Genomic DNA, 13,721 nt, shown 5'->3' on the forward strand with positions numbered 1-13,721 from the left:
ATGTATAAACATTTTTCATATATATCGTTTTTAATCAAAGAGTGTTTTGATGATAGTCGAGAGAAGGAAACATTATTCTTTATTTAGATATATAACAAGTAGAAGGGATTAACAATTTAGGGATCGATGACCTTCTACGTCACATAGAAAACCAGGAAATAGAACAAGAGTCTAGCATTTTGTCACATACACGACAATTATTGAAAACAAGGAGAACAACAACACATACAATACATAGATCGTGGATATGCTTCTTAGGCAGTGTCAACTGCATTAGCTGAGCCCTTGGTACAGAAATCAGAACATGCGTTGGTGCATTGTGCAACCGCCCCATTCACAATTTCACTTGCAGCTAATTCACCGAAACAATATATTGAAACAATATATTATTCTCTAATTCCAACAAATCTTATACTTTTAATAATAATAATAATGAGCTTTTGCATTACCCAAGTCCTGGAGAGTGGCTAAGTCACTGCACACAGAGGATGCACAACCCAGCTTGCAGTATCCATTGACAGTATTACCTTGAGTCAAAAATAAATAATCCATGCAAGTTACATCAAAATCTTTATCCAACTTGTAAAAGATATAACTTAATAAAATCACCACGAAAAAACAAATTAAATTACCAGAGTTTCCGAAATGGCCATATGGATATCCTGAAGGACATATCGTCTCAGGAACGATTTTGCATCCATTAAGTTGTGCACAAGTCGTCGTCGCTTTAGTACGATTACATACATAAAATGCTAATCTGGCTTCCTTGCTCGGGCAACAAACCCTCGCTTCGACTTGATTATGGGCCATGACAAAAATCATTATTAGCACACTTAAAATCACAGTTTTGCCTTCCATCTTAACACTGATTACTTGTATGGTCACAAAATGTATTTAGAGATTACAAACTTGTATTGATGAAATGGTGATGAAACAAGACTCGCTTTTTTTTTTTTTTTTTTTTTTTGAACACGTGAAACAATACTCGCTTAAATACTAGTTTTTCTACTGTTTACCACCACAAAAGTCCTTTCATACTTTCTTTATTTGAACCTAATAAATTGACAGAAGCAACGTGTTTTTGAGTTGAGACATAAATGTCAAGGAATAGGAGATTGAAAATAATTAAAACCAAGTGCCAGATACGAATCCGACGTAGGGAAATCCTAATAAATTGACGGACGCAACGTGTTTTTGGTTCCTTGCTTTTAATTTAGTGAGGAAATTTTCAAGTAGTTGGGAAATAAATATCATGGAATAGGAGATTGAAATAATTAAAATTAAGTAGGGAAGTCAACGGCTGATGGATCAGCGAATGGACAAGAGACAAACTCTTACAGTTTGTTCAAAACATAATTTGAATGCCTCCAACACCAACGAGACACCGCAAAGGAGAATAGTCGTCGTCATTATAAAAAATGGTTGAAGTCATTGGGAAACAGAGTCTTGAAGATAGGTTGAAGTCATTGATTAACTCTGAGAAGGTAACATTTCTCATATATATCGTTTTCATGATTGTTGACTTGTTGCAAGTCTTTGCATGTTCCAGATTCCAATGATAGAACTCCCTATATTGCACTCGTTAATTTGGAAAAGCAGCGTTAAGATCATCCTGAGTTAAAATAAATAATTTGGAGTCTATTGTCTGACAAGGCTACACTCACAAGAAAACTACAAAGTAGCATTTTATCTACCCTGACAAAGTCTTTAGGAGAATGGACCATAAATTTCCGATGACCTGCTGTATATTTTTTTCAGGCAGAGCTACTTTCTTAGTTAGCTAAGCATTTTTTTGTAAATCATTTACAAACAATACTACCCTACTGTCGTAAATCATCTGAGAACGTATGTATATTATTACTTTTTAGTCAAAGCCAAGAAGGAAAATGGAATATGTTTTAATAATGTACATGTAAGTGTTTGAGTTTGATCACTTGAGCGAATTGTTAAGAAAAATAAGTACCAACACCCATGCTAATTTCATCAGACGACAGTACTCTATAAAGCATGCTACATTGCTTGTAATTTGTAAATAAAGTTAAAAATGGAAGAAATAATAAATTTCACAAAATATGAAGAAGAAGAAGAAAAGAAATTTTTATTTTCAAAATGCGCTGGAGCGATCGTCACCTTCTAAGATGTCTACAAAAGAATTGTAGAACAATTGGAAGGTTAGAGAAATAAAAGTACACTAGATTTTGACCCGCCCTTAAAGGGCGGGTATATATTTTGTTTTAATTTTTATTTCAAATTTATTTTATATTTATGTTTTTATTTGTAATTATATTTATGTTTTTATTTGTAATATTTGTGTATAAATCTTAATCATAATCTATTTCATAAAACAATAGCAATCTAAAGGGTCTATAGAAATACACACTGCAACCGTTGAACAATATGTGTAGCCAATGATTTGAAATCCGATCGGGATTCGCGGTTGAATCGGTAAACCCAATGACCTAAGATAGATCTGGTTTGGATTTTGTGAAAAAAAAAATATTTAGAAAACTAACAGAACCCGCAAAAAAATCACTTAAACCCAAATATGTGCATCGGTTGAACCAATTGATAACTTTTACTTCTCTTTTTAAATTTTAATTATGTTTTTAAAATATTTTTGTATACTTTTTAATTAAGAAATTTTTTTTTTAGTTTTGTTATCGAAAGTTTATTAGTGATGTTTTACTTTTGGTTTATTTTAGATTTGAAGTTTAGTTTTATTATTCACAATATACATATAAATATTTATGAATTTTGTTTTGATATTTTTATTAGATGTCATAAATCTTAATTTGCTGCAATTTTTTAAAAAAATCTAAACTATTTTTGATATTTTATATGTCAAACGAAAATAAAATATATTAAAAATTAAAAATTATTTTCTAAATGTTTATAAACATATAATATATACATATCCAAATTATTATTTATATTTTATAAAAAATTAGAAATTACTTAACTTTATTTTTTTATATTTATTTTCATAATTAATATTAATATATAATAAAATTAATTTTTTTTATTAACCCGCGGTTCATCCAGATCAAAATCATCCAGTTCAGAAACTCGGGTTTGTGTATCAGAAAGAAGTGGATCCCGTGTATTTTGTGATTAAACTGAATGTTAATTATTATTCGTTTGTGTATTGAAGTCGGTCCTCTAATTCTTGCGCAGACTTAATAGCCAACAAAAAAACAAAATCTTACATTTGATAATGCATAGTGTGTTCTATAAGTGCCCCCATATTATCAATCAAAATAAAGAAATTTTGTCGGGAAAAAGATTGCAGAAAAATAAAAAATGAGCAAAGATCTATAAAATTCATTTGTTTCTAGAGTCCATATCTCTACATCAAACAAAATAAGCCCAATAACCTAACTTTCAATTGATTAATGGCCCTCATTAAGAAATTAAGAATTATACATGGGTCTCCGATTTTGGCAGTTAGTTTAATTTTAAAAAGTGTATCAAAAATGTATTTCATGGCAGTTATAAAATTTAAAAGGTGGACATAACCCCATATCAATTGGACATGTTGAAAAATTAATAGTATTGATATTGATATTCCAATGATTATTTAAATACAACTCCCGTTGATTCGAGTGGGATCCGGAGCAAACCGGATCAAAAGCATATAAATTAAAGAAACCAATGTTTAAGAAATCTTTAGGCGCGGCTTGGAGCGTTCTTTACAGTAGTACGTTTTTAATCAAAGAGTTTGTTTTGATGATAGTCGAGAAGGAAACATTATTCTTTATTTAGATATATATAGCAAGTAGAAGGGATAAACAATATAGGGATAGATGACCTTCTACGGCACATAGAAAACCAGGAAATAGAACAAGCGTCTAACATTTTGTCACATACACGACAATTATTGAAAACAAGGAGAACAACAACACATACAATACATAGATTGTGGATATGCTTCTTAGGCAGTGTCAACTGCAATAGCTGATCCCTTGGTGCAGAAATGAGAACATGCGTTGGTGCATTGTGCAACCGCTCCATTCACAATTTCACCTGCATCTAATTCACCGAAACAATATATAGGAATATAATATATTATTCTCTTATTCCAGAAATCTTATACTGTTAATAATAATGAGATTTTGCATTACCGAAGTCCTGGAGAGTGGCTAAGTCACTGCACACAGAGGATGCACAACCCAACTTGCAGTATTCATTGACAGTTTCACCTTGAGTCAAAAATAAATAATCCATGCAAGTTACATCAAAATCTTTATCCAACTTGTAAAACATATAACTTAATAAAACCACCACGAAAAAAAGAAATTAGATTACCAGAGTTGTAAAGGCCATATGGATATTTCTTAATACATTTATACCCAGGAACGACTATGCATCCACTAAGTTGTGCACAAACCTTGTTCGGTTTAATAAGAACACATTCACGAATCACGAACCACTAAGCTGGCTGCCCTGGTCGGGCAACAAACGTTTGCTTCGACTTGATTATGCACCATGAAAAAACTCATTATGAGCACACTTAAAATCACAGTTTTGCCTTCCATTTTAACACTGATTACTTGTTTGGTCACAAAATGTACTTAGAGATTACGACTTGTATTGATGAAACAAGACTCGCTTAAATACTAGTTCTTCTAATGTTTACCACCACAAACATCTTTTCGCACCTTTATCAGGAGACGTGTACCAAAGTAATTGAATAGAAAAAGACAGACCTTATATGAGGCAGGTCCAACCAACGTGTTTCTTGTTTCTTGCTTATAACTTATGGGGACCCTTCACCCATGCAGTGTCCGACCCGGATATCAAGCTGTAATTTAGAAGTTGATGAAATTTACAAGGAGTAATCGAGACATGAATAGGAGATTGAAATAAATAAAACCAATGCAAGTAGCTAGATACGAGTCCAAAGTAGGAGATATGCGGCTGATGGATCAGCGTGGACAAGAGACGAACCCTTACAGTCTGTTCAACAATAATAATTTGTATGCCTCCAACACCAACGCGACACCGGAAAGGAGAATATTCATCGACCTTGTTGTCATTATCATTAATAAAAAAGAGTTCTATCTGGTTTACTTAATTAGTTTTCCTTTCCTCCAAATAAAAATTTGAATGAGGTAGTCAACGGAAACTATAAGCCATGGACGTATCACAACCACATGCTAATTTGGCTTCCTTGCTAAACCCTTGCTTCGACTTAATTATGCGCCATGACAAAACTCATAATGAGCACGCTTAAAATCACAGTTTTGCCTTCCATCTTAACACTGATTACTTGTTTGGTCACAAAATGTACTTAGAAATTACAAACTTGCATCTGATGAAATGGTGATGAAATAAGACTAGCTTAAATACTAGTTCTTCTAATGTTTACCACCACAAAAAAAAAAATCCTTTCACATTGGGGAGGATCTAGAAACAAATTGAGTTGGGGGCACATACAATATCTTCACTGTATTTAAATTTTGGATTAGGATATTTCTATAGATTTTGTAGTATCCCCTATATATTAAAGGAGAAGCATTTTTAAGGATTTCCTTAAACGGTTTTCACCAGAATGCATGAGAAGTCTCCATTCCACGTGTCAGTCTGTGAGCGTTTTGAAGAAAAACATAACATTTATTGCCTAACTTTCTTTCTTTTTTTGCTTATATGACACAGAAAAGAACGACTAATTTTTTTATAGCTTTTTCGACGTAAACAAATCACGTAAACTTCATTACATAACGAACTAAACTCCTCGAAGGTGAAGACGGAGGAGGAGGGCGGAGGAAGAGAGTGGCTGGGTCTTCCTCGCTTACTGAGGACAAGAAGCTCGCTCTTCTTGATTGGAAGATGGCTACCGCGACGGAGATAGCAAAGAGGATACATGTTAAAGCGAAGATAGGCATAGCACCAGGACGTCGTTGTTGTTGTTGTCTCTCTTTGAGAGGAGTAACAGATGAAGTCTTGATTCGGGTGCAAAACAAGGTACGTTATCAGAGCCATACACATCATGTGCTACCTCCTCCCTTTTGCTACTCTGAAAAATAGCTTTTGCTCTGACTACAATCCCTTCTTTTGATTTTCCCCATTTCGTTTCTTCCTCTATGTGTTCAGGGAATGGACCAGGTTACAATGGCAGAAGGTCAAAAGAAGATGAAGAATTTGTTTAAAGAGTAAGCTGCCTTTTAAATTTTTAAAAAAGTAACTGAGATAGGTTCGTGACAGAATAACAAACCCCATAGACTTCTATGTGTTTACTAAAACAAGTGTTCTAAAAGCTGTTTTTTCAGTCCAACACCATTTGATGTTGGGTGTATTAGTAGATATGTCCACATAAACAAATACACTCTGTTTATAAATTGTACAGATATGGAGTGACTCCATTCACCCCCAATGAAAGGGATGCTTATTCAGGGACCTCTGTTCATCTGCTTTTTCCTTGCTGTAAGACCTTTCAAATCACTAAGATGTCTTTCTGTCTCTGTTGCTTGATATTAGTCTTCTCGTCTCAGTCATTTTGCTTTTCTTTCCCACAGATACGAAACATGGCAGAGAAGGTACCTTCGTTCCAAACCGGAGGTGCATTATGGTTTACCGATCTAACCACACCTGACAGCTTATACATCTTACCGGTTATAACAGCATTGACATTCTTGATAACAGTTGAGGTAACTTTTAATACAGTTTTTGACAACTTCAACAATTGTCAGACACTTGCTAACTTGAATACGTCACTTGATAGTTAAATGCTCAAGAAGGCATGGAAGGAAACCCAATGGCAGGCACTATAAAAAACGTTTTCCGGGGTTTCGCCCTCCTCACAGTCCCTATGACAATGAGTTTCCCACAGGTTATGTTTTTTTAATTATTATTCATCCTAAAACCTCCAAAAGACTTTTTTTTTCTACCGTAGTTGCAAAAATTTGCAGGCCATATTTTGTTATTGGATCACTTCCAACCTGTTCTCTCTCACATATGGACTTGGTAAGTGAGTGAGTGAGTAAGATATATAATTGCGGCATAACCGTAACAGTTAATGGTTAAATCTTTGGTGATGAATGCAGTGATTAAGCGTCCTCAAGTGAAGAAGATGTTAAAGATACCTGAACTGCCTCCAGCACCTCCTGGTCAACAACCTTCCTTTGACCTGTTCGCAGCTCTCAAGAAAATGAAAGCCATGACACAGGACCATACCGAGAACCAGACTCGACAACCATCTTCGCCAGTAAACCCGAGGATCTCTTCAGCGTCCATGAGTCCTGTTAGTAGGAGGCTCAAGGCTTTGGAGAGCCAAGTTAAGAGAAGGAAAAAGAACAGCAGCAAGAAGAGGTGATTTAACCACCCTTGCGTGCATTAATATTTTTGTTAGGGTGGCCGCCAAAGGAAAGAAACAATAAAAGCTTTTGTGTCAAAAAAGTGTAGAGGATGAGAACCAATCATATTTGATACTACACAGTTTGTTCTTATTTTAGATGAAACTAAAACCCTGAGAGCCAGCTATTACTGATATTATATGTTTTTCTTTGATAATTTTATCATAACCATACTAGGGTCGGCCCGGGCTAGGGCTACGCCCGGGATATTTCTATAATATTTATTTTAATGATATTTTCTTTTTAATTCAGTATTATATGTATACATATATATTAATATTATTAAAACATGAATCATTAGACAAATTTCCAAAAATGTAGGTTTTAATTTTTTTGTCTAACAGATTTGAATTTTTACAACATTTATTTTTTTTTAAAAATAATACAGAAAATAATGTACCATTGATGCAAAACATATAAAATAATTAAAATATATTTTAATCTGAATACTTTTATCTCCTCCGTATACAAACTATAAGAGTTTTTACTACAGTCTCCCATTGTCAAGCATGCTTTACGAGTCATTCTCACGTAGTACACGTGAATTTTAAAGCGAATGAAATACTACAATTTTATTACATGTGAATTTTAATAATATGGTTAACATTTTTAAACCGATATCAATGAATTCTACCCATCCCGAATTAAACCGGCTAGCATTAACGTTTTTACAATATTTATATTTTTTGAATGATTGGTAAGGTAAATTGATGATACTAAATGACATATATTTCATTTTTTTTGTTATGAAAATTTATATATCTAAGAGTGATTGGAAAGGTAAAAATATTTGCCATTTAATACGATATTATACCAAGATACCACATTTATTGAATTAGGTTTAGTAAACCTATATAAAACTTGCTACTCCACATAATATTATTCATTCACTACACCTGAAACCTTAACAAGTTTATCTCATTCTCCTATAATGGTTGCGGTAACTTCTGTGTCTGATTTAAAACTATTCAAGTCAATGTGGAAGATTATGGTTAAAATCATTCGTCTGTGGAAGCAGTATTCTGCTGGTGGTGGTCTAACTATTGAAATGGTTTTTATCGACTCCAATGTAGGCATCTTTACTCTTCACCTAAATAAATTTTATTAGTTTCATTTTTTTTATTTAAATATGTCTAAGTTTCGAGTTTTTTTTTATTTCGTAGGTTGTGAAGATGTTTTACGCAGGCCAAATTGAAAAATAAATGTTGAAACATAATGCTTGATTGTTAAAAATTCATTGGGCTTATAATTAACACATTGTAAGAATTAAACTCAGCAGGCTCAATGTGTAGATGTATTAATGTTATTGTTTATGTATATATTTTTATACAACAGTTTATGTATATAATTTAATTATCATTATTTAAAAAAATATTTTTGTAATGACTAAGTATATTTTATATTTAATTAATTTTAATTTAAAAATTGAAACTTTCATTTGTTATATCAACAAACATTTCTTTCAATATTAGTTAACGTTATATGTATATAGCGATGAAACACTTTTAAAAAAATTTACTTACACACAAATATGCACATTAAAGTTAATACTTATATAACTAAATATTCACCGCAAGTGAAGATTCTAAATTAGGCGTAATATATAATATTATTATCTTCATTTCACCATTAACCAAATTGTAATGAAATGAATTGTTTTATAGGCATCTTTGTTTTCTTCAACAGTTATATAAATTTGATTTTATTATGAATTTGTTCATAATTTATAATATGAAACGATTGGTTTACATTAGAATTGTTTAAAATTCAAAGAACATGAAACCAAACAAATACAAATAATCTTTAGTTTATCACTAAAAAACTAAAAATCTCAACCATTTTAACCGAACAAACGAAAATAAATATGAATTTAGAATGTATTTATATCATAGGATTTAAAATCCGAAAACAACCCGAAACTAAATTGATATCCAAAATAAACATACCTAACTTCTTAATATCTTAAAAATAATCTTATCCCGTGCAAGGCACGGGTTATCATCTAGTTTGTTAAAGAAAATAGAAAATTGGATGGGGGCACAAGACCCGTACTCTCTCCTCTGTAGGTCCGCCCCAATCACACATGAACGTAAGTACTTGACAGAAGCAACGTGTTTTTGGTTACCTGCATTTAACTTAATGAGGAAATTTTCAAGGGGTAGTTAAGAGATGAATATCAAGGAGTAGTTGAGACATAAATAAGTAGTTGAGATTGAAATAATTAAAATGAAGTAGGAAAATCAACGACTGATATTGGATCAGCGATGGACAAGATTTGAACTAGATTTTAACTAGAGATCTTACAGTTTATTCAAAACATAATTTGTTTTGATCTTACAGTTTATTCAAAACATAATTTGAACTAGATTTTGATTTGCACATTATGGCTGTTCTTTTTAACTTTTAAATTGTCCAAAATTTGTTTTATAAGATGAATTATATATTTTAAACACTTACCAACATCAAAAAAATTACACCAAAAAACATTAAATATTTGTTTAATATGTACTTTTAAACACACAATTTGATAGGAGGGATCTACATAATTTTTATTGTGTTTTCAAGAGTCAATAATACTGTATTACCCAATTATATATATATATATATATATATATATATATATTTCATTTATTTAGCTTGTTTGATTTTCTTTCCAATATAAGAAATATATATGCGTTAAAGTACATATTTATAAATACTAGGGTCGGCCCGGGCTAAACCCGGGTTTTTTGTTTAAATTCTAATTTTTATTACATATTTGTATGTTTACTTCATATATAAATAGTATAAGCTATTTAAAATATAAATAGATATATTATTATAATTTTTTAAAAAAAATTCATTGTTTCTTGTTTTACGAATTTCAGTATCTAGATTTTTATTTTTGTTATTTGAAAATATAAAGTGATAAGCAAAATAAACAAAAAATTATTAAATTTTAGTTATGGTGTTCAATTGGTTGGACTATAAATCTACAACCTTACTTAATATTTTGTTTTTCAAAAATAAGCGGTTAAAGTGTTATAATATTTTCTACATCAAAAAACTTACAAAGCATTAATTATCTGGACAATATTACATGTATAAGTTGATCATTAGTGTGTGTACTGTGTATGTTGATGTTTTTTTTTTTTTTTTTTTAAGCTTCTTCTTTATTCTTCCCCAAGTGGGATACTGTTTTGAATACAAAGTTGAAACAGCTTAATAAACGAGAAGACAAAATGAAAGGAGGCTATGAAATATTAAGAAACACATGTGAAGCAGAGATGATAGACTTGGCGCTGATGATAACCCATAGTGCTAACGGTCGAAATGGTGAAATCAGAGATAAAGATATGTTGCCGGACGTGTTGAAGCCTGCCGCAAAATCCGAACTCTAGAGGAGCTCTTTAACCGATCCAATCCAAGCAACTTTGCTTTCATAAGAACCTTAACCTCTCTGACCAGAGTAAAAGATGGCTTACTTGTTGATGTATGCAATCTGAGATTCTTCTCTCTCTCCACAGCACATATAATATAGCTTAAACAAGGAGGCAACATATATCTTTGAGCTGAGGATTACCTGCTGCAGAAGGTAACCAAGCTATGATGGCCTCGAAACTAGATGGAGGAGAAAAAACCGGAGCTGTGAAGAATGTAGTCCAGACTTCTTGGGAATAAGGACAAGCAAAGAAGATGTGATCACGGCTCTCATCTGAGACATCACAAAGCAGGCATGTTGGAGAAATATTCAAACCCCACTGCTGCAACCTATCTTTCGTTGGTAATCTGTTGAGGATCGCCACCCATGACAAGAAAGCATGTTTAGGGATTCTGGTTTTAAACCAAATTGTCTTGTGCCAAGTAACATACACAGTTGCTGGATAAAGAGTTTCCCAAGTTTTCGAGGCGACAAATTGACCAGGCTCCGAGGCTGGGCTATTTCGCCAGAGGAAAACGTCAGGAACATCCGGTAGCAGAGCTGGTGGAGGAACGGGCAGAGAGGCTCGAATGAGCTGAGTAATCCTATGTCGTCCCCTCGGTAAGAGCCAAGAATCACCCGAAATAGCTTCTGAAACACGAGCTGTACTTGAAATGCCTAAGACACGCGGACCATTGGCTCCCGAAAGATGAATCAGCGGACCCAAACCGGACCAATTGTCGTGCCAGAATAGAGCTTGAGAGCCTGACTGAATCTGACAAAGGACAAAGGGACGAGCAATAGACCTCAACTTCATCAACTGTCTCCAATTTGACGAACCCGAATGGTCATAGTTTGCTGTCCAAAAATCCCCATCCGCTATAATGTGCTCCTTGATCCAAGCTACCCAGAGAGATCCGGTTGCTGCAAATAGTAACCAGATAAGCTTCAAACCGGAAACCACATTAGAAGCTTCCAATCTCTGCAGACCGAGACCACCCGCGGATTTAGGGGTGCAGACGGACTCCCATGAAACTTTTGCTCCTCTAGCTGAGTCTGGACCTCCACTCCAAAGAAAAGCATTGCACAACCTCTCTATAGCATTAATGCATCCCTTAGGAAGCTGATAAATTGATGCCCAGAAATTAAACATGCCATATAACACCGATTGAAGCAGCGTTAATCTTCCTGCAAAGGATAGGTTTCGTATAGTCCAAGAAGTTATCTTTTTCCTCACCCTGTCGACCAATGGTTGATAGTCTGCCATTCCAAGCCTATTGGGCATCAACAGAACACCCAAATACCGGACATGTAGAGTTCCCGGGGAAACACCAAATCTTTCAGCTATCTCCTTAGTAGCCTGGTGATTCCTACCATCACGAAATAGACCAGTCTTTGCCAAGTTTAAACCAAGCCCAGATCCCATATAAAACGAGTTGAGGACACTGATAATAGCGGCTACTGAGTCTGCACTGCCATCAAAGAATATAAGCATGTCGTCCGCAAAACAAAGATGAGTAATCAAGGGATACCGGCACTTAGGATGCGGATTGAAAAGACGACTCTGAACAGCAGTGTCCAGGTTCTTGGACAAAATATCCATTGCTATAACAAAGAGGGAGGACGAGATAGGGTCACCTTGACGAAGACCCTTTTTCCTGGGGAAAACCCAACAAGCTCCCCATTGAAAGCGACAGAATAGTGTGGCGAGGTAATACAGGCTTGAATCCACCCAATGAACACTTCCGGCAGGTTAAAGGCCTTCAAAACATTCAGGAGGAAGGACCAATCGACATTATCATAGGCTTTTGTAATATCTATCTGCAGACAACCTCTAGTAGTGTTCCCCGGAGTGTTGAAATCCGAGACCAGCTCTGAAGCTAATAGGACGTTTTCACACAACAGTCTTCCTTTGATGAACCCGACATGATTACGTTGAACTACAAGAGGAGTGAGCTTCTTGAGGCGAACACCAATAATTTTCGCAATAACCTTGTACACCGTGTTGCACAAAGAAATGGGGCGGAAATCTGAGAGGTTGGCTGCACCTGTTACCTTCGGTAGAAGAGCAATGACAGTTGCGTTGACCTGCCTGGACAAGCAAGGATTAACGAAAAAGTCACGAACCGCTGAGACTAGATCACCGCCCACCAAGTCCCAAGAAGAAACAAAGAACTCCACAGAAAAACCATCAGGGCCAGGAGCTTTGTTTTTTGGAAGAGCAAAAACTGTTTCTCTGATTTCTGTCTCAGTCGGAAGAGACACCAGCTGCGCAGCAAGCAAGTCAGGACAACGAAAGGGATGAATGTCTCTGATTTCTTCTACTGAGAATGGTGTAATAGAGTCGTTTGCTGTGCCAAGGAGAGCTTCATAGAAGTGAGAGGTCATAGCTTTCAAGGTGACAGAGTCGTAGATCTTGTTGCCCATCGGATCCAACAAATAATGGATGACATTTTTGGATAAATTAGCTCTGACCGCCTTGTGGAACACTCCCGTATTTGAATCACCAACAGTGAGCCATCTTACTCGAGATTTCTGGTGCAAGAAAGACTCTTCAGCAGCAGCGAAGAACATCCAAGATTTCCTAGCTTCTGCCTCCTCTTCGAATAACTGCTGTGATGGATCAGTTAAAGCTCTTACTTGGATCTGATCCAAAGTCTGACGAGCTTCTTTTGATCTGAGTTGGATGTTGCTGAAACTGCTGCGATTGAGCGCTTTGCAACAACTCTTGGCAGCACGAAGCTTCTGGTAAAGAGCACTCATGGGAGAACTGATAGGGATTGCAACCGTCCACGCCTCTTTCAATAACCGCTGAAACTCCGGGTGCGTTGAAAACATATCAAAATACACAAACCGACACTTTCTCGGAGATAACTGATTTGCTAAGTGGATGAGGCATGGTGTATGATCAGACGAGCCGGGGGAGTCAAAGAAAGCATAGGAATCGGGATACGTTTCCACCCAAGCCT

General features: G+C 34.8%; 1 protein-coding gene and 1 pseudogene across 1 annotated transcript; one reads left to right on the top strand and one right to left on the bottom strand.

Annotated features, from left to right (window-relative positions):
- Positions 1–61: 61 nt before the first annotated feature.
- LOC108847702 (thionin) lies at positions 62–972 on the bottom strand. Its single transcript, XM_018621023.2, has 3 exons — positions 633–972; positions 450–527; positions 62–352 (listed from the first exon to the last, which is right to left on the bottom strand). Exons 1-3 carry the CDS (start codon positions 856–858, stop codon positions 255–257), a joined length of 402 nt encoding a protein of 133 aa, XP_018476525.1. The 5' UTR covers positions 859–972; the 3' UTR covers positions 62–254.
- Positions 973–4,875: 3,903 nt separating this feature from the next.
- Positions 4,876–7,603, top strand: LOC108844891 (mitochondrial inner membrane protein OXA1-like; annotated as a pseudogene).
- The last annotated feature ends 6,118 nt before the right edge of the window (positions 7,604–13,721 follow it).

This window comes from Raphanus sativus, chromosome 3 (genome assembly GCF_000801105.2).
Source record: "Raphanus sativus cultivar WK10039 chromosome 3, ASM80110v3, whole genome shotgun sequence".
Lineage (NCBI taxonomy): Eukaryota > Viridiplantae > Streptophyta > Magnoliopsida > Brassicales > Brassicaceae > Raphanus > Raphanus sativus.

What these genes read in the sequence shown, in the direction of transcription:
- LOC108847702 (XM_018621023.2), bottom strand. Translation starts at nt 858, where the DNA reads ATGGAAGGCAAAACTGTGATTTTAAGTGTGCTAATAATGATTTTTGTC. An exon ending in TGGCCATTTCGGAAACTCTG is followed by an intron (nt 528 to 632) that starts GTAATTTAATTT and finishes TTTTGACTCAAG; the next exon opens with GTAATACTGTCAATGGATAC. An exon ending in AGCCACTCTCCAGGACTTGG is followed by an intron (nt 353 to 449) that starts GTAATGCAAAAG and finishes TCGGTGAATTAG; the next exon opens with CTGCAAGTGAAATTGTGAAT.